The 20,362-nt window shown below is 38.2% G+C and overlaps 1 protein-coding gene across 15 annotated transcripts in view; it reads left to right on the top strand.

Moving 5' to 3' along the window:
• Window positions 1–20,362, top strand: part of EML1 (EMAP like 1) — a 130,592-nt gene that overhangs the window by 87,640 nt on the left and 22,590 nt on the right. For 8 of the 15 annotated variants that reach the window (XM_040599795.1, XM_040599785.1, XM_040599787.1 and 5 more), the window contains 7 exons: window positions 1,645–1,782; window positions 7,042–7,070; window positions 8,501–8,527; window positions 11,687–11,816; window positions 15,944–16,093; window positions 17,604–17,673; window positions 19,414–19,524. In XM_040599795.1, the coding sequence (XP_040455729.1) occupies window positions 1,645–1,782; window positions 7,042–7,070; window positions 8,501–8,527; window positions 11,687–11,816; window positions 15,944–16,093; window positions 17,604–17,673; window positions 19,414–19,524 (655 nt within the window). The remainder of the gene's footprint in view (window positions 1–1,644; window positions 1,783–7,041; window positions 7,071–8,500; window positions 8,528–11,686; window positions 11,817–15,943; window positions 16,094–17,603; window positions 17,674–19,413; window positions 19,525–20,362) is intronic. The other 7 variants (XM_040599796.1, XM_040599793.1, XM_040599798.1 and 4 more) reach the window with 3 other exon arrangements.

The following is a 20,362-nucleotide window of genomic DNA, read 5'->3' as shown; positions in this document are numbered from 1 at the left end:
TTCCCATTGTTTCTGTAACTGAGCCTCAGATGAGGTATTGAAGCATTCCCCTCCTCACCAGTAAAAAGGCATGAATGAGCAGGAATATATATTTTTTTTAAAGAAAAGTGTCTCAATGGTGGTGTGCAGTTGATAAGCGGAATATTTTTTGACCAGACAGAAAGGTCTGTCTTGTTTCCTTTAGTTACGAAGAGCCAATGCCTCTTTCTTACACCACACACAAAGTGGGACAGAGCCTGAGGAGCTGACTGAGATATCAGGATAGAGATAGTCGTTAGGGGCTGATAGGGAGGTTTGGAACAGTCCTCAAGGATGATTTGAGATGAGCCGTATGATAAGCAGAGCATCCCTGGGGGTGTACAGAGGTCAAGGGGAGCCTGGCTGGGGGTGGTGAAAGGGCTGGCATGAGACCAGGCCTTGAAGGAACAAGAACAGAAAGTACTGAAGTTTTCACAGAGCGAGGGAGCTGGTGTGTGGGATTTGGGTAGAGGGGTCTGACCTTGAAAATGGTCATTGGTGTCTGTGGCCTCTGGGGTGAGAGTGCTGCTAAAGGTGGTCATTTAGTTGTGGGGATGTTACGGGTAAAGGGAGCATTTTTCTTCTGCTCTGTGGAGGGAAGAAAACAGCACAGGACTGGAGCGGGGAAAATGAGACCCTGACGCTGAGTCCTGTCATTCAGCCGCTGTTGCGGGAGTGACTCTTGCCTAGCCCACATAACACTGCCTGCACCTCTGCTGCACGGGGAGATCACCCAGCTCGGGGCCTCACCCTTAGCTTCTCCCTCTCCTGCTAGGAAGCACTGCTGTAAGGAGAAGTGCTTTGGACTAGCGAATAACCACAGTAATTTGTCTCCTGTTAGGTATAAGCTCTGAGTGGCCTTCTCTTAACTTACTAAGCAATACCACTTATGTTTTGGCTCACGTTTTTCTGTCAGAGAGAGCTGGATGTCTAAGGGGTGCCATAAAGTCATACAAGAGCTCCCTGATAGCTATCTTGGCAGGAAGGATGGTTGAAGAGTGAGAAAGTAAGGCAAGCTTTAAGCCTTTGAGAAACCCCTTGTCAGGAGATGTGGGGAATCTAATCTATTCATACATGTAAGTAGGAAGCATACATTTTTGACAAGCTAACGAAAAAATGCAGGCTAGTTGACCATTAGTTGCACTTTGGGGTATGTTAAAACTAGCCTTGAACCACAGAATAATTGATACTGAATGAAGACACAAAGTTAGCTTTCTGGTGCTCAAATTTTGACCTGTTTTGGCATTCTCTGTGGTCTGGCTGGAGGTGTCCGGTAGTAGGCTTTCTCTTTAAATCTTTCACTTCTTATTAAGAGAATCCAGAAGTGTGGAGGACTAGTCAGAGATTTGAAATGTGACCTGGAAAATAGGTATTGCAACTTACTCTATGATGCCAGTTTAGCCCATCTTCTGTTTTGTGATTAAGGAAAGAGCAGGATGTTTGTCTCTTGCACCAGGTACTCAGCAAGACTCTTATGTAGGCTGTTTAACAAATCAAGTTATGATTAAAAACAAAGTTGTAGTTATTTTTAGGGTCAGCATTCTACCTGATGCCTTTCTCAAAAATATTTGTCATAGAGATATGTGCTTTTACAAGTGCCACTGTAAAACTTGTTCTTCTTTTTAGTAGCACCATTAAGAGGACCAGTTCAGCTGAGCGTGTGTCCCCAGGCAGTCGGAGGGAAAGCTATGGAGATTCCAAAGGGAGTCGCAACCGCACTGGATCCACCAGCAGTTCATCTAGTGGTAAAAAGAACAGTGAAAGGTAATGTTATATAAATATCTATCTTCTTTCTTTGCCTACTGCCCTAGTAATGAAATTAGTTTCTTTAGTGAAATTAGTTTCTCTAGTTTAGCAAGTATTAGGAGTTGGGTTTTCTTAGCAAACTCCAACGGTTGGAAAAAAATATATTTTAAAACCTTTCAAATAAAACAGGTTTTCAAATGTAGATAAAATTTATTTGCCTTCTTTCCAGACTGTAAACATTGTGAAAACATTGAGTTGCCTGGAAAAATTTGTAATTATTAAACATGCCTTTTCTGTTATCTTAGTGGTTTTGCTTGGTCTTTAATTTCCTGACATGTACTTCAAGTTCCTTGTTGTGATGCGTTGGGCCCAGCTGGCAGCTAAGCACCACACAGCCACTCACTCCCTCTCCCCCAGCAGGATGGGGAAAAGAATAGCAAGAGCAAAAGTGAAAAAAGTCATAGGTCAAGGTAAAGGCAGTTTAATAAGTGAAGGAAAGAGGAAGAAAAAACAAAGTGATGGAAAGCAGTCAGTCACCACCTCCCAGGTGTAGAGTGATGCCCAGCAAGTCTCTGAGCAGTGACTGCCTTGCTCTGAGGGTCAGATTGAAGAGAGATTGAGAGGCGTACCTAGAAGTGCTATCCAAAGCAGTGAAATAAAGTGAAGCCTATCTCTGTGTTTCTGATGATGCTTCTCTGTATTGCTGATAGCCCAAAGAACAGAGAATGTTTCATCCAAGAGTTTGAGACTTAGGAAGAACAAATAGCTGATTCATTCAGGTTTGTCAGTATTGTCAGTATTGGTCAACTGGTTCTTTCTTGTGTTTCCTAGACAGATTTTAGTCCTGGCCACTTCACTAGACCAGTCCTGTTCCAGTTTCCTATGCAAGTAGTAGTGCTGATGGTACTGTTTCACAGATGATGTGACCATAGAAACACAGCCTTAATGAAGATCATATAATAACCTAATTTACCTGCTCTGTCTGGGCATCAGTGCCATCGTATGAGTCATTGGGCTGCTTATGAGCTGATGGCGTGGCACAAAACATCCCTTCCTTTCCACCCCTTCAGCATCTTTGCTTGATTTAAGGGGTGACTGAGGTTTTTGCGTTCTAATGGACAGACTAAATATGGGTGATTACATTATTTATAGTTTGTTTTCTGGCTTGTGTTTTCAGCTATGAAGCAAGCCAGCAAGTGTGCAAAGTTTGAGAAACTTGTAAAAGGCTTAGCAAATAATGGGAATAATGAAAAAAATAAGAATACCATCAGACAAAAGGTTATAAAATAACAATAGAGGAAGATACAATAATTACAAATCTAAAAATGTAATCAATCTAAAATCATGTTGGCGTTGTGCATCTCTGTGTGTGAATGAGATTTTTGTAAGTCAACAGAATTCTGCAGGACTGGGCTTTCTGGTACTTATGGAAATTCAACTTTATCTCACTTTGTGATTATATTTTTTTCTTGAGTTGTTTGTAAAATAATAAAACAACCAGATAGCTAAATAGATGTGGATTTGGTTTTGTTTATAAGGTTTTTGTACTTTAAAATTCCTAAAAGACTGAAATATAATTGAAAACAAAATTACTGTAGCAATTAACTCTTTAAGTAATCTATAAGTAAATAGCACTTTTGACAGAAAAATCAATCTTTTATTGGATTACTTAGAGGCCATGTCTCTTTCTGCATGTGCAGATTTGGATGAAATTGTTACTAAACATCGCAGACCCTTTTGACACAGAGAATGTATACCTTGATACATCCGGTAGAATACCACTGAAGCAGCAAACCAAGTATCAACACTCTTAGGGACAAGCAAGCCTGAAATTTTTGAAAGGCAAAACTAAGCAAAAAATTGATGACCAGTGAAGAGGCTGCTAAAAGATAAAAGCTTGCTCTTAAATCTGGACATTCTGTGAAGTGTTGCAATAGTGCATAACTTCAGGCAGCTACATTGCCTCGGTGAAGTTACGAACAAGGAGTTGCTGTTTCCTGTATTGATCTCTTGAAGCTCACGGGGTTTTCTAATGCTTTACTGTTTATTTTACATAACTTCCTAGTCTATTGCACATATCAAATTATAGCAACAGTTCTTATGTTGTGACCTCATTGGTGTCAAAAAATGCATCTCATATAAACAAAACAAATCTCTTGTAGAGTTTTTGTTAAATAAGTTTCTCTAATTAGATGGGTAGACCTGTTTCTGGAGTATGAACAGGAATATTTCACCTAGCTATTGTGAATGTCATTATTTTCCAATTTACTGTAGTTTTTTAGAAAAATCTTAACAAACATATGATGATAACGCGCTGTTCTCTCTGTGTGTGTTTTATCTTGTATAAAAAATATTAGATCAAGTCCCCGAAAAGTGAATTCTGTGTGTGTTGTGCAGTGGAAGATATACCTGTCAAAATCTAGAGTGCTTTGCAAAGTCTGTTTTTTTGAAGATATCCCTGAGTTCTTGCTGCCTGCATAAGGTGATAATTATCTGAAATTAGCTTTATGTTAAAGCTGCTAAAGAAATAAATATCATTTAAATTAAGGAAAGGTATGACTTCTAGCAGCTACATAGAGATACTGTACACTTTAAAAATGGATTCCAAAACAGCTGAGAAATAAAAACATTATGACGTAATTAATGGTTATCTGCAAGATTTTTTCTACTTGAGAGTTGATCACAGTACTTGAGATGCATTTTAAATTTTTTCATACTGTTCTAACAGAAGCCAAGTGGTTATGTCACTCTGCAGTTGTCAGGCCACAACAGCATTGATCAGAAATCACTTACATTGGGCTCAGGGAGAAAGTCCAGCACACAAGCGATGTAGTGCTTAAATAATGTGCAGGTATCCCAAGGAGCTAATCGAGAGGGCATGTTGGATTGCCTTAGCTGGAGCTGATGATATTGGTGCTACTATGAGAACAATCATTGTATGGCTAGAGAGTTTTCCTGATTTCTGTCACATGCAGCCTGAGGGTGTTCAGCACCACAGCTTTCACCTCCTTGAAGAGTGTCCTTATCCCGTGCAAGAGGCTCGCTAAAGACTTGCCTCATGCTTCCTGTTGAAGCTGGGCCATCATGCAAAATGAAAAGCAAGAGTCATGGGACTAGAAGGAGAATGAGAGTGATTCTGAAACACTGGGGGCGAAGGCTGTCCTCCTAAAGTTAACTGTATGTGTGAAAGAGAGAAGAAGAGGATGTTACTTAACCGTCTGCTCACAGCCTTATTACTTGTATCATTGATCCTTATCGGTCCCTTCCACCTTGGGGTATTCCGTGATTCTGTGTCTGGTCTGAAGATGAAGCTTAAAGCAGGATCCATGCCAGGAATCTAAAAAGGCAATTATGAAATTATTGTTTTTCAAAGTATATAGAGTTGTAGGCTGTTACGCAAAAACTTAATGCTACAAAAAGCTATTTTAAGAAGCTTTAAGCATAAGGAGTAAGGAGATGACCATATGGCTATGAGCCGGGGTAAACCTTCCTAAGTGTTAGGTAAGTAGGAACTGACTTAAGTCCACATAAAAACGGTAGTCAGAGCTCTCAGCTGTGTGTGTGGTTAGGGTTTGTATAATTAGAGTACACATGATTTGCTTTATTACAGTCATGAATCAGCCTTTCACATTAGCTTGATTAGCTTGAATAAGTCAGCATGGTCTGTTCAGAGCTAGGGATTCTTTTGTCTCTAATGTGGCAGCATTTCTGACTGGTGCTCCATCCCATAAAGTTTTTTGTTTTCTAAAACTATCTTCATTCATAAGAGAAAGTGTTAATCTTGCTGTTAACAATGGCAACACATCATGCTATTTATACAGATGAGATTGGCTGTGTGTGCCAGCTTGGAGCATGAATTTTGATGCCTGATTAATACTCAGGCTGATATGATGAAGAGTTGCTACATCAGTGGGGTCGGATCAGTAGAATTCTTGTTTTATTTTGGTTTTATCATTAAGTAAATATATTATTCTCAATATAACTGTCAAATCAGGCAAAAGGAAAAATACTGTAAAATTATTTGCTACAGCTTCTGTCATGGAGAAATAATCTTTTATGCTTAGAAAAAAAATGTGTGCAAAAACTCAACCTGGTTTCATTTCTTTTTTTGGTTTCTCTTTTATCTGCCTGCTGCAGTCTAGGAACGGATGTGGAGAGGGCGTCACAGCCCTAGGGATACTTCATGCTTTAGCATTTTGCCATCAGAATTATAGGGCTTTCGACCCTTTTGGGACCACCCTAAGAAACGTACAGCAGTAATCTGATATTTCAAGTTTTACTGGATAGAAAGAAAATAGATTGGGGAGGAAAAATAACTGCGTAATACAGCTTTGTGTCCCTTTTATGCTTCCTCAGAAACACCACCCTCAAGCCTGATTGTACAAGGGCAAAGGGCAAAGAAAACAAATGACTGCCATTTCTTGTAAAAGATTGCCTCTTTCTGGCCAGGGTAGTACTGTCCAGAGAGCTCCTCAGCTTTTCTGCCTCTTCTTTCTTTGCATGCTTCATGTATTTTCCTGCTTAAGTTTTGCCAAGAATTTTCTCAAGATGCAGAGACAAACTGTTTTCAGGTTGTCTTCCAGGCAGCAGTGCAGTGAGAAAGAGAAGATACTGTAATCATGATGGTTCTGTGCTTTCTGGGGTTTACTAAGTACTGTCATTCACCAAGAAACAGTCGGGCAGTTCCATGTTTTATGTAAATGCTTTGGAAAAGCAGGATTCAAACTTTGGATTGCTCCTTAAATTTGGAGAGAATAAAGACATGAAGCAAGTGAACACCCACACATGCACTGATGCAGTAGCCCCCCCTGCTCCACATATGCAGAGAGATTTTGTAGTTAAGAATATATTCCTAGCTTTTTATTACAGTTGTAGGCTGCTTTAGAGTAACAAATCTCACTGACTGGAAACCAAAACTCATGCAGCTGCTCACGACCAGTTTCCATGTTCTCCTATAACTGGACTAACTTTGCAGGAGAGGATTTGGTAGTTAGTGAGGTTATGAAGAAGAAAATACATAGCTTTGAGAATGTAAGAATTGGATCTTGAAGTTTTAACATCTGCCATCGAGGAGCCGCAATGTATATGGGTTTTAACTGTGTCTGCCTGGGGACTTACCTTGTAAATAATTGAATTGAAAAAGTATTTTTGTTTATATGTACACACAAAAAATATTTTATGTCTTTTATATTTTAAAGTTTGTTGTATTGATACCTTCATGTATGCAGACTGTATGTGCGTGCTTTTTAAAATGGAATTTTTTCATTATTTTCACAGCAAACCCAAGGAACCAATGTTCAGTGCAGGTAGGAACTTCTGCAGTTTTTAAGCAAATAACAACTGTGATAACATAATGGATTTTTTTTTTCTTCTTTCTGTGGATGCCTAGAAACTGGTATTGGGAATCTAAACATGATGTTTACAGGCTGCTGATGGTACATTTTTAAAAAGTTGATTAGTTTGCTCTAGTTTTTATTGGCCCGATAGCTTTATCTTGCAGTTAGGATACCTTATAAGAAGACAAAGAAGTAAAAGGCCTTGTCTTCTTACTCCAAATCAGTCTACCCTTTCAAAGCACTATTAAGGTTTTTTAAATTAAAGTATATGCCAAGTTACAGCTATGATGCATTCATGTTAATTTAGTCATAAAAGGCAGCCCTCCAGTACTGTTAAGGAATGCCATATCTGTCCCAATAGCTTATAATAAAATTTGTCAAATTACAAGTGAAAAAGGTGATTTGTTACTGCAGTTTTGGAAGTCTGTCTTTAGTATGAAAACCACTTGAATTTTTTCTTACTTATGTATTATCCCTGCAAAAAGATTTTAAAAGTGAAATAGTAGGTGTAAGTGAAAGCAGTTTGTCCTTATTAGACAGTTAAAAACTTTTGAACAATCTTGATAAAGATACAAAGCTGAACAGTATATCTAACAGTTACTTTTGTTCTGAAAAACCAAGGCCAACTGAAATAAAAGCTTTCTTTTAACAAAATAAGGAAGGAAAAAAACCCTGTTGATTTATCAGATGTATCATACTACTTTTGTGTATAGTTCTGTGACAGTAATCGTACATTAAGCTGAAAAAGTAGTAAATCTTTTGTTTACTGCGCTGGTTGATCAGCATCCAGCAAAGCTCTTAAGCCATGCTTCAGGCTTTAGTGTAATTGATTTTGATCTCAATAAGATATAAAACTAAGTAAGCACTTAAGTCTTTTGTGACAATACAATCACGATTCATGTCCCTTTCATGAAAACCCTTGGTTTAGGAAAAGGAAACTTCTGATTTGCACAGAATATACTTTTTTTTGCGTTAACATTTCTCCTTCCCTTGCACCATGTAAGCAAAGGTATTTGGAATAATTTTTCTTCTGATACCTCCCCATAGATAAAGATCAGTAATTAAACAGATGTGACACTACTTTAACCCTTCTCACCTGGACAAAATTTTTAATGAAGTTAATGATTTTTTTTTTTCTAAGAAAGTTATACTTGGTATTTTACTTACTTTAAGCTTATAGTTGCTTAATGGAGCTTAAGCTAATAAGCCCCTAGGTGGAGGAAAAGGGTTTCAACTGGAATTACGTATGGTGTGGAGTGTGCCTCAGTGTTTTGTCAAGCGCCAGGGTAACCTCCAGCAGAATACAACTGGGCCGACTGTAGAGCAGGTATTTTAGTGAGTTTATTGTATTCAAACACATCTTTATTTAGCCCTTCTGTCTCTGTCTCTGTAATCACAAGGGAAGCGCCGTGTGACGCACTGCAAAGGTAGGCTTCAATTCCAGAACCTCATAGCTCTCGAAGCAAAGTGGTACTGGTGGGATAAAAGCTGAATGTATAAACAGCTATTTTTTGACTTGTGCACATTTTGCAATGTTAAAACTTTTCTAGTTCTTTTGAATGAAGCAAAAATATTATACCATCTATTATACGGTCTACTGAATTATAACCCTCAGGTGCACTTTTATAACAATAATAATGGGTTATAATTTAGATTCCTGTGGACTTATTCCGAAGCATTTGAATAAGAAAAAATGTGTTGAGAGAGCTATATGGCAACACGTGGATGTTCACTGTTTGAAATGGTGTTCTGCACTTTTGCTGAAATTCATATAGAATTTGCCCCTTTATTGGCTGTTCTGCTGTTAGCCTAACATGATTGTAGAAGCCTTGGTTTTTCCCTTGCTTTTTCTTACTGAGTAGACTGTAGATTTTTTGTGAATGTTGAGTAAACGGACCTAGACCTCCAACTAATTTCTTGGTGCTTTTTGATCAATGTCATAAAGCAGAGTTACATTTGGTAAACATACCATATAGTTTTCTAAAGCTTTAGTTAAATTGCAGTGTAAATATGCACAATTTTGATGCATGTTTATATCTGTGATATAATCACAGATGTGTCTTGCTTTTTAGAGATAGCTAAAACCTAACAGTTTTTCCACTAATCAGCATCTTTCAGCTTTACGACAAATCTAAAATTTCACAAAGCAAAGAATGTTTGTTCTCAAGGCAAAGTCTTTTAGAGAGTCTCTACCTCTGTGTGTTCTTTGTACAATTTTATGCCTGCAATCTGTAGTGGTCTCCTTTGCAGATCCTACTGGCATTCACGTGCCATCTTATTTCAGTTCAGTAACTGTTAATTTTTTGCAATTACTTTCAACAACAATTCCAAATTTACAAAATTGCAGATGTAAAAGATACATTTGTCTAAAAGTTTCACCATTGGTCTGTCTTTGTAGTTTGATGATTGTCTGTCTTTACATCTATATCTTCACATTTAGAGCTTTACTGTCTTAAAATCTTAGTTAAGAAAAGTACAAAGAAGGGGATATAGATTGATTATGTAGGTAATATATTTGGATTGGTAACAAAAATGAGTACAGATGGAATTAATATTACCAAAAGTTAGAAATAAATACGTAGCATGTACTTGTGTGCCTGACCCAGTCAGCCTAAGTTCCTTTTTATAGTTAGTAGAGAGAGAGAGAAGTATTTTGAAGGCATAATTTATGTACTTGGTATAATTTATTGTACTTGATTTTGGACATCTGCTTTGAAATGTGATCAATTTTAAACATCATTAAAATGAAAAAAGTACCCGTTTCTCCCTATTTACTTTAAAAAGGAGTTTTGAGTGACTGGGTCAAAAAACTTACCCTGTAGATGGCTAAATCCAAGTTTTATGAGTCCTGTAAGTTTCAGATGAGAAAAGCAGTTCAGTGAATTAAACTTCTGTTCATTCCTAGCCTTTGATAAGCACAGTCAGTGGTTGTCACTGCTGAAAATTTATTGACTTCCAGTGCACCAGTATCAGCAGTATTGGCATGTATTTCAAGCTCATTAAATGGATGCTGCATGCGCATACAAATAGTGCTGCTATTTAATGCTTTACCTGCTATATTTTATTTTCCAATCTAGATCTATTGGAGTAAGTTTTTTAAAACAATTCCAGTATTTTAACGGGCATCTTAAGGTCCCAGCATCTGTCACCATTATTATTGCTTTTTTTTTTTTAGCATTGTTTTCTGTTGTTTTCATTACATGTATGAATTCTGTAAATGAAGCTAGAGCGCCCTAGCTGTAATTTCAATTCCCAAATGAATTAATCTAAAGGCAAAATGCACATATATTTAGATAATGCAGCATAGCTATTATGTTTATTTGTTCAACCAATAATTTTTATTCATTTAGTCAGGATTTGTAGCATATGCATATGTCCAATTAAAATAAAGCCTTAGTTTTCAAATTAAAAAAAATTATGGTGTAATTGTAATTATACTTAACAATTCATAGCATAATTTTAACAGTCCTAAATTGTATAATTTTTTTTCATTTACATGATTTTATTACTTCTGCCCTTCCATTTCCTCTGTGCCCACGATTATTCTGTCTAGTAACTCTACAGATGTCACTGACTCCAAAACTGCTTGATTCGCATGAGAACAAGGCTGAAACCCTTGATCTGCCGATGGAGCAGCAAGAGCCAGCACGTTCTGAATCTGGACAAACTTCATCAGAAGTTCACAGGACACCCACTTTGGCCTTGCCAGTTCCCAAAAGTCTTAGTCAGACCTTCATGGCATTTCCCAGATCTCCTAGTTTTATAAGCCCCATGAAGTCCCCAAGTCAGTACTTCCAGATCTGTTATTAATCCCTGCTTCTCTCCCCCAAAAATATTTCTTACCAGTTCAACACATTACTTTTAGTATTTTCTTCTAGAATTGTTTACTTCTGTCAGCCAATTCAGTTTTTGTAGCTTCTCTCTTGTATGTCGTTTTCCTTTCTTTTAATGTGCTGTCAGTGTTGTCGTTCCTTTTTCAATGTTTAGTAATTCTTAAATCACATATCTTTTCTGCATGTACATCAGCATGATTCCTTTTACTAATTGTGTTCCTTATTTCGAATGTATCTCTAACACTGTATCAAGTGTAAAGCATAGCTTTACACTGAGATGCAAAGAATGCGACTGAGTGTTGGAAAATACTTTAGATGCTGATGCTCAACTGTAAATATTGATTAAAAAATAAAATTAATTTCAAGTGGCATTTCTGCGTTAATTGTAATCTTTGATGTTTTCCCCTTCATTTTTGATATTTAAAAAACTTAATATTGTAGCATTGTTTTTCACCAATATAGTTTCGATTTCAGTCCTTTCAGTTTTGTGGTTCTTCATGGCATTGTTTAGTTCTAATTCTGCTGCTCCAAATATTTAGAGGCAAAAGGGACTTTGTATGTTTAAAAAATTTTCTGCTTAGTGATTACTATTTAGGAAAAAAAGCCAACCTGCTTTATTTCCAAGTTTTGAGTTTGCATGTCCTTCTGTAATTGTAACGCACCAAACTGTTAAGTGGGAAGGGATGGAGGAGCACTGGAGTTCTCCACTGATGCTTATTTTGTGTAACATTAAACATTTCTGACCTTTTGTAGAGGAAGGATACGTAAAAATGTTTCTTCGTGGACGTCCTGTTACCATGTACATGCCCAAAGAGCAAGTGGAATCGTACAATTTGGAAGCAAAAGTAGAACTACCAGCCAAGAGGCTTAAACTGGAATGGGTGTATCCTTTCTGTGCTAGAGGACTACTGGAAATCAGTAATTTCTTAATGATATGGTTTGAATAATTTTGAGCTAAAATATAGCAAAATTAAGATCATAGGGTTCATTTCATTAGTGAAGTAACATTCTGTTGAAAATAGGTGTTAATTTCTTGAGGCTGCTGTTCTGCACCTTGTGAAGTACGGGGTGGCAGCTTATGAAAGATTCTGCTTAAATGTTGCCCAAAGGTTCAGTCTGAAGCATGCTAATTACTTAAAGATTAAACCAGGCATATTTTAACAATGTAGTGAGCTGTGATTATTAATTATAGTGTGCGTAAAACAGGCTCAGGGTTTTTTGCTGATTCTCAGCAGTAATTTATCGTTTCAAACTGCATTTTATAAAACGTGCACTGTTGTCCTTCAGAGAATGCTATAAGCAACTTCAGTACTTGAATAAGCCCTGAATTCAGTAGCAGTTTGCAACTGATAGGTACTTAGCAGTAAAATTCATAAGCTCTCATATATAAAATAGTGTTTGAAGTTACATTTTCCACTGTGTTTAAGCACCGTAAATAGTGAACAACAATTTCCCACTGACTTCTGTGAGTGGACATAATTACAGAATTCTAACTTGAAAGAAATCAGTGTTTCATTACCTACAAAAATTTTCATGTTTCACTTTTGTAATGAGAAAATACATTCTTTATTGAAAAAAGAAATTGTATTTCATTTTTGTATAGTCTTAGTATATGTAATAGATGATTCAAGATAAAATATAAATGCCGAGTCTGTTTGTAATATCCACTATTTTTAGAGAGATGAAGTCTTATAAGGTTTTCTTTTTTAAGAAAAAGGCTTTTTTTTAAGACCCAAACAGTGCAAATAGGAAGTTGCTTTGTATTCATAAAAAAGAAGATAGGCTGCATATAGTTGTCTTTGAAGCTGTATAAATAGAACTGCATGTGGTTTCAGAATGCACACAGTTTCCAAAAGTCTCATTGTATTCACAAGAGATTAATGACAGGTTTAGTAACCATTCATATTATTCCTGTTGCAGCTGAGCCTGTAGGTTCTACCCCACTCTGCTGGAACTGCATAGATAATGCGTACAGAAATAACTGCAGATGAGTTAAAAAAAATCCACAAAATTAATAAACCAGCTGAGATTAGAGTGATAAATACTGCTTGCAGCATGTTATCATCTAATTGTTGTACAGGCTCTCACCATATATCACAATAGAATTGAATGATGTCGTCTTACACTTGCAAGGTGCCCCTTGCTTAGGGGACCGAAGGATGATAGAGGAGAAAGTGTTAGGATGCTTGCTGAAACAACAAAAAACCCAACCGCAACACAAAACAGATTGTCATTAGCAGTGTGTAGGTGGAAGCTGAAGTTAATATTTCAGACTATTATAAGAAATGATAATTAGAGCAGGTCATGATTTCAGTCTCATTAGTTTCTCACTTAAGCTTACTTAAATGACTGAATATTTGCCAGATGGAGTATTATTTTTAGTTTGAATATTCATATGTCCTTCCAGGTGTGTGTCTGTATACCCAGCAGAATGCTATATATATAAGTTTGTCTGTGAATAGACAAGGTATGAATTAATTAAATGATCTAACTAACCCTAAATGTTTACTGAGGAGGATGCATTTTTCCAAAAATACTGTGATAACCTTTTCAGATTTTAATTTCTTTGCAGTTAAATCCAATCGTGATATCCATACTTAAACTTATACCAATGACTAGGTATATGAAAGACTTTAAAAACAAAAAAAAAAAACAAAAAGAGAGAGAGAAAAAATATAATGCCCAATTTACAGACTGTAATGATAAGAAGACAAGCTGGGGGCAGGAGCATAAGATAATTTAAGGAAAAAGACACAGACAGCCGAAACCCAACCAGTGTTGCAGGCATTCATTCCAGTTAAGTTGGAGAACCTGAGCTGTTGGATTGGAGGGTAACAGAACTGGAGCCGGAGAAAACATTTTTGTAGCGGACAAATCAGCCTGGCTGTGGGATTACAGCCAGAAATACTTTATCGTGTAAGAGTGGGGTTACAAAACCAAGATGTTGGAGGTGATACGGACAAATGAAAAGAGCAAAGCAGATTGTAATGAGAAACAGAAAGAAGAAAATCTAATGACGTGTAGATTTCAGGGCATATAGCTGCACCGTATGGGGGGCTTTACAGTCATGTTAGCAGGTATCTGGGTAAGCCAGAAAAGGTTTAGGCCACGTGAGATATGAAGAAACAGAAATGCTGAGTGCTGAAGCAGGAGGGAGGGCTAGAGCAGAGGTGGTAAAACCCAAGTGAGAAATCGGCACTGGGGCCGTGAGGGCGGGAGCAGTGCGCTGCACAGACCCGTTTGAGACCAGCTCGCTTGGCAGGCAGGAGATTTGCAACAAAAGCTGCAGGCCAAATGAAAAGAAAAGGTCATGATAACATTCCCTGAAGTGCCAACTCACCAAATCCAAGTTGAAGACACCAAATCCGAGTGTGGGAAACAGTGAGGAGAAGGAGAGATCAACCCCAGGAGTTTGCATCTGAGAAAAAAGGCTGGTAGAAAGAAACTGAGTGTTTGACAACAGCAGTCATGCAAGGGGTTGAATGCAGCATTGTTCCCCACAGGAAGAATTGTAAAGAAAGGAGATTTTCCCTAAAGAATGTAATCTTTTCCCCTTTAATAGCTATTTTTATGCCCTGACATTTGTTCCTTGTGAATGTCTGTATTATGTTTTTACGTCACTTTTTTTAAAGGTTCAGTTCCTTATGCTGCCTTCAACTGCTAGTTCATTATAAACTTGATATGTTGTTGAGCTAGGGGAATTTTATGTTGGCTTCAGTTGGTAATGTTGTCTGACCTTATAGAGAAAAAAAATTTAAACCAATAAAGCATTGTCCAGCAATCTAGAATAGCAACTCTTAACCTTTACAGACATAATCAAAATTGATAGCAAATGCTTTGTAGGTTGAAGATGTTGGTTGTTTTCATGTCTTCAGATATTAATATCTGAAACTTGAAGGAACTTCAGCTGAAATATTTCAGTTTGGGAGTCCAAAAGCTACGTTTTTGCATGCACATTTTGATGGTTGGGTATGCACCACTGCTGCTATTGCATTTATTAGAAAAAATCAGTAAGCTGTTACTTCTAAAATAGGAATTTAAATAATATAGCTGTTGACCTTCCTTCTTGAGTTATGTTAACGTGAGTATTTTTGTTTTACTAGCTTATCATTGACCATAAGAGAATAGTGCACAAGTATCTTTTTAGTATCATATAACTGGGGTTTCAGAACCTCTCCATATATTTATCACAGCCAGTTTCTCCATATTGACTGAATTAGAATGCAGTTTGGTTTTGCCAGGATTTTGCTAATGCTGTTTCTCTCTGTTCCCATAAAAAAGGATAGCCAAAATAGTTGTAGTCCCTGATGACTCTGCAGAAGAAAAAACTACATAATTTGGCAGAATTAACATTTGGTCTAAATGAGATTATTTCTGGATTAATTCCAGTTATTTCATTGGATTAATTTTAGGTTAGCGTTGATATGACTAGCATCAGAATCTGGGCCACTGCCTTTTAAATACTATAAAAATAAATTGAAACGGATGATGTAACCCTTTTATGGTTTCGTATCCATCTGGCTGGTAATGCACAGAATAATGAAATCAATCAACCTGCACACGGGGTAATGCAATCAATCCTAATGTAATGCAGGGAGATGTACTGAATGACTTATTAGCGTTTCCATCAAGTCTAAATTTTTATTTTAATTAGTCAAGCAATGTAAATAGTAAATACACTTGGGACAAAATTAATATTGCCTTAGTCTGGCATTTAGCAAATCCTCAGGATACTAAAGGGATAGTAAGTCTACAAATTCCTGTGTTCTTTACCCTGTCTTTTCTGCAGGATGCGTAGGTTTTCAGTAGCTCACAGCCTGTGCAATGCTTTAGCTCTCTTCACTGTGGTACGGGAGGCAGTTCTGAAGGCTATCAAGTGATAAAGCTGTGCTCAAGCCAAGAGATGCAGGCTTCAGGAAATACAGGGGCAGTGAATCCATTTTGGTTTTCCTTATTTTTTAACGTTCTTCATTGGTAGATAACGTTATTGCAGCTTGACTGGCGTGCTAGCTATGGGTATAGGGGTCGGGACTGTCGCAGTAATCTTTATCTTCTTCCAACGGGCGAAACTGTGTATTTCATCGCATCTGTAGTTGTGTTGTTCAATGTTGAAGAGCAACTTCAGAGACATTACACTGGTCATAATGATGATGTGAAGTGGTAAGTCACCTAAACCTCCTTCTTTTTTCTGCATAAAACAGTATTTGGGATAGATCTCCTGATTTTCATTACTCTGTTTTTAGGATGATTTAACATTCACTTCTTCATTAGATTCCTCTCCTTTTTAAGAAGGATCAAATTACTCGTCTTCACCTGGGTCTGGGTGCCAGGTGCATGTCCTTTAGGCTCAGTCTAACCAACAAAGAAGTTTTAATGTCATCTGCCATCCTCCTGGTAGTCTTCAGGCATGTCTGCATCACAGCAGATAGCGTGTAAACTAGTCCTGAGCAGCCTCGTGTGTCTGCTGCCATGCAAGCATGCCAGCTTGTGCTTCAAAGTGATTTAGCTGTGTTGAAGAACCTAGGTATCGGGAAATATCACTGTCATTATGTTGAAATCTAAATAAACATATGGTTTATCTTGATGGTATCTGCTTGCGGAGTGTAGCTGAAGAGCACCTGAATTATCTGATAGGTCCTAACATATGAAATGAGTTTGACATCCCTTTAGCTTAAATTTTATGAACACCTGTTGTCCCTCAAAGCCAAAAATAAACCTGATAACCAAATCTGGGTGCACTGTGAGCATGTTTCCTAAAGCTGAATTATTTGTATAATCTAGTTGTTTTACAAGGAGATTTTTAACTTGGGCCTGTCCCATCTCATTTTTTTCTTTCAAATTTTCTGACTCTAGGTATTTCAAAGCTTTCAGGCTTATTAGAAAGAAGGTACATTTCTGCATTGTAAAGCTGAATGAATTACTGCCACAGTTCATTTTGCAGGGCACTTGGCCCCTAGAACTGTATGCAAAGCAACTGCAGTGAAAAAAAGAATTGAGAGGATTTAGGGAAAAAATAGACTGTACTCCAAGCTTCAATATGAATTTTAGGTTCTTAGAGACATTAGTTAACATTGATCATGTTTTTTAAAAATCTCGGGTTTAATTTTAGAATCAACATTCCAGATTTCTGTAACCTGTTCTTACTTACTAAAGAAGCTTTTTTGCCTTTTGAAAAGTATTGAAGTTGGTATCTCCCTGTAAAAGTCACTGAATATCTGGTCAATGCAGTCTGAAGAGCAATGTTTGAGTGGATACAGCTCTTTGCTGTGGAGGACTGTCATTACCTGTACTGAGCACATCTCTGCAACTTCTGGTTAGAGATAACTGAAGTTAGGGAACTGGCTCAACTGCAAACTCCTTATACATTGCAGTCATTTGAACTTAGGTGAGATGAATTCCCACGTGAGCAAGACTGGCGCTTGTTTGATACATGCTTTGAGTTACTGGGAGTTAAGCAAATTGCAGCCTTGTTCACAAGGGAGGAAGATTTTTCTGAGGAGCATGAAAAAGGTTTTGTCTGTTCTGTCTTTATATTTCTAAAATGTTTACATGTGTGCAATGTGCTTGATATGTCTAAAATAGGGCTATTTGTTACAAGCTGATGTATAAGTTAGATGAAGTAAGTAATAAGTGGCTTTAAGTTTGGCCTCTGTTCCTGTTCTCTTTTTAGCCTGGCTGTCCATCCTGATAGGATCACTATAGCAACAGGTCAAGTTGCAGGGACATCCAAGGATGGAAAAGTGAGTGACCCCTTTGCTGACGTATAGTTGCTTATATTTCATAAGAATACATTATTAAGATACACTCTATATTCTTTTCATGTTGCAGTCAAATTGCTCTTACATTTTAGGACTGAATGGGAAACTTAATTTGAGGGTACCTATTGCACGCTATCGAAGTTACTCAGTTCCATTAGCAAGGCTGGTCGGTGGTTTCTGATTCCGTTACTTACACAGACTGAAGGTGAACTTGGAGCTGGTCTGCAGAAGAGACATGGAAGGATGAGGCTACAAAGGAGACCTGAGAGGGTGGATGGATGTGGGGAAAAGGAGGAGAACCAGCAGAGATTAAATTGTACAGTATACAACTTCATTTCTGACCACAGCTACCAGACCCGAAGTACAAATACGAATGGCTTTGTTTGCTGAAAAAAATAAATTTTTACTCTTGCCATCATCTAGGCAAGAATATTTTTCTCTCTATTATTATCCATATTACCGTAAAGCTTAGCTGTAGGCTAGGAATTTATTTGAGCAAGTGAGATGAACATTGCTTCGAAGATCTAACACAAGTGAGAAAGAATGGGTACAAGCAGGGGCAGGAAAAGCATGAAGAAAAAATTACTCAGCAGAGTATGCAGCTGATGTCACAGCCACACTACTGCAAAATTTTTAGTAGACGTCAAAGAAGAATTTTAGGTTAAAAATGGATTAATCAATATACTAACTACTTCAAGTAGATAAGGACAGCAAACCCCCAGTTATGAAATACAAGGTTTGAATGAAGATAATTTAGTTGAGTAACATAAACTATTAATTTTTCTTGTGTATTGGAGATATCTCTGGTATTTATTTTTTAACTTCATAAATACAAGTCATTACCATTGTACTTGTGAAAGAAAATCTGAAAGTTTGATGTCTGTGCCAGAGAGGGGATGTGCTATATAGGTAAGCTTATATGAAAGCTATTTATATAACTGAGGTACTGGGGTGGGCTTGATATTTTTTTTCCCCTATACGTTTATTTACGTTAAAGGGCAATTTCACTACTCCTGAGCAAGGGTGGCTGTTGCCGTTTTTCCCTGCTACGGTGACAAAGCCGTGCGTGCAGCTGAAGGGGCCAGGGCTGCTGCGTCCCGCCGGCGCCCCCTGGCGGCACCCCGCGGCACTGCTGCCGCCCCCGGCGGGCGGGACGGTGCGTGGGCAGCGCGTCGCTGCCGCAGGCGGCTGGCCCCGGGCCGCCCGGCGTACCGGGAGTTTTCCGTACTAAAAGCACTTTAGCAGTTCTGATCGCAGCTGTCGAGCAGAGCGCGAAGGTGCATTGTCCTCCACGGCCGTTGTTACGGCACGTTGGAGATGCTTAAGCCTCTTTTTGCACTTGCTGTTTGGCGTGGATCAGAATTACCTCGATTGCTTCTGTTTAAACTGATGATCCCAGACCTACCAGTAAGTCCCACGTCCCAAGGCCATCAACAATTTTCACTTGATGAAGAATTTGTCCGTGCCCGTTACGTCCCTGAGACCTGGCATGTTTTGCGCTCCAGAGCATCAGTCCCAGGCACTGGTCCCAGCCACAGCAATCAGCAAGCCATCCGTAGCGTATCTCTGCTTACAAGGGTGACTCTAGAGAAGTCCTGATAATTTTCAACCTTAAATTGGGATAAAATGGTGGGGGTTTTTAAATGCATTCTCATTTTTTTTAAATCCTGACGGTTTTGTGCTATTATTGTTTCAGCTGCTTTTTCTCTGTCTGTTTTATAGCAATTGCCCCCACACGTGCGTGTCTGGGACTCTGTAACTCTGAATACGCTGCATGTCATCGGGATGGGGTTTTTTGACCGGGCTGTCACTTGCATTGCTTTTTCTAAATCTGTAAGTAAAGTAAATGAAATATTAAGAATATTTGCTGAGCAGGTCTTTGAAGTTTTTCAAGTTTAGCATCCTTGACCAAAACAAACTCCCAAGCTGTCTGTTCTCTCAGCTTTCTCTTTAGAGGAGGAAAGCTTGCAACCCAGTTGTTTCCAACAGTTTACATCGCTGTGGAAGTTAGTGGTATCTCGGCAGTCTCAGAGATCTAGCTCATTCTTACCAGAAGGTGCAATTGATTTATTCAGGCACAAGCAGTTGCAGTAGCACTTGTGTTCTTGAAATTTTGGTATCCTCACGGCTCTTTAATCATCCTATTGTGTTTCTCTCTACTTAAGAAAGTTACTCTCCACCTTTTAACCCCCTAACTATGCCTAAGAACGGCTGATGAAAGACCTTGACAATGGCCTGTACCACTGACTCTGGATTTAAAAAATGGGAGCTCCCATAGGAGAATCAAAATCTTTTGCTTGAAAGCAGCAAAGACATACGGTTTAAGGATTGTAAAGAATTAGAATCCTGTTGTTAGCCTCTTGGCACCACCCTTTGAACTGTAGTCTGTCAGGGAGGTAAAAAAAGGTGACGTAGGCAGCTTTCAAATCTCATATAAAAAATATGAGTCTGCAGCCTGGCACACAAGTCTAGGAACCCTCCGTGTACAGAAGGATCCGTAAGTGGTGTCTGTGGTGGTATCTGGTTGTCTCCACAGCATTTTTAGGAAGGCAGGGGCTAAATGGTGTATTCCCTAGGCAACATGTTGCCTAGTGAAAGTTGCCACAAACACTTGAAATCTCTTGATGACCATATTTCATAGAAAGCAGAAAAGAGACAAGTGAGTTGGGAG

The sequence above is a fragment of the Falco naumanni genome, chromosome 7 (assembly GCF_017639655.2).
Source record: "Falco naumanni isolate bFalNau1 chromosome 7, bFalNau1.pat, whole genome shotgun sequence".
In the NCBI taxonomy this organism is placed as follows: domain Eukaryota; kingdom Metazoa; phylum Chordata; class Aves; order Falconiformes; family Falconidae; genus Falco; species Falco naumanni.
The sequence above is the reverse complement of the archived record's forward strand: the minus strand, read 5'-3'. Positions and strand labels throughout refer to the sequence as shown.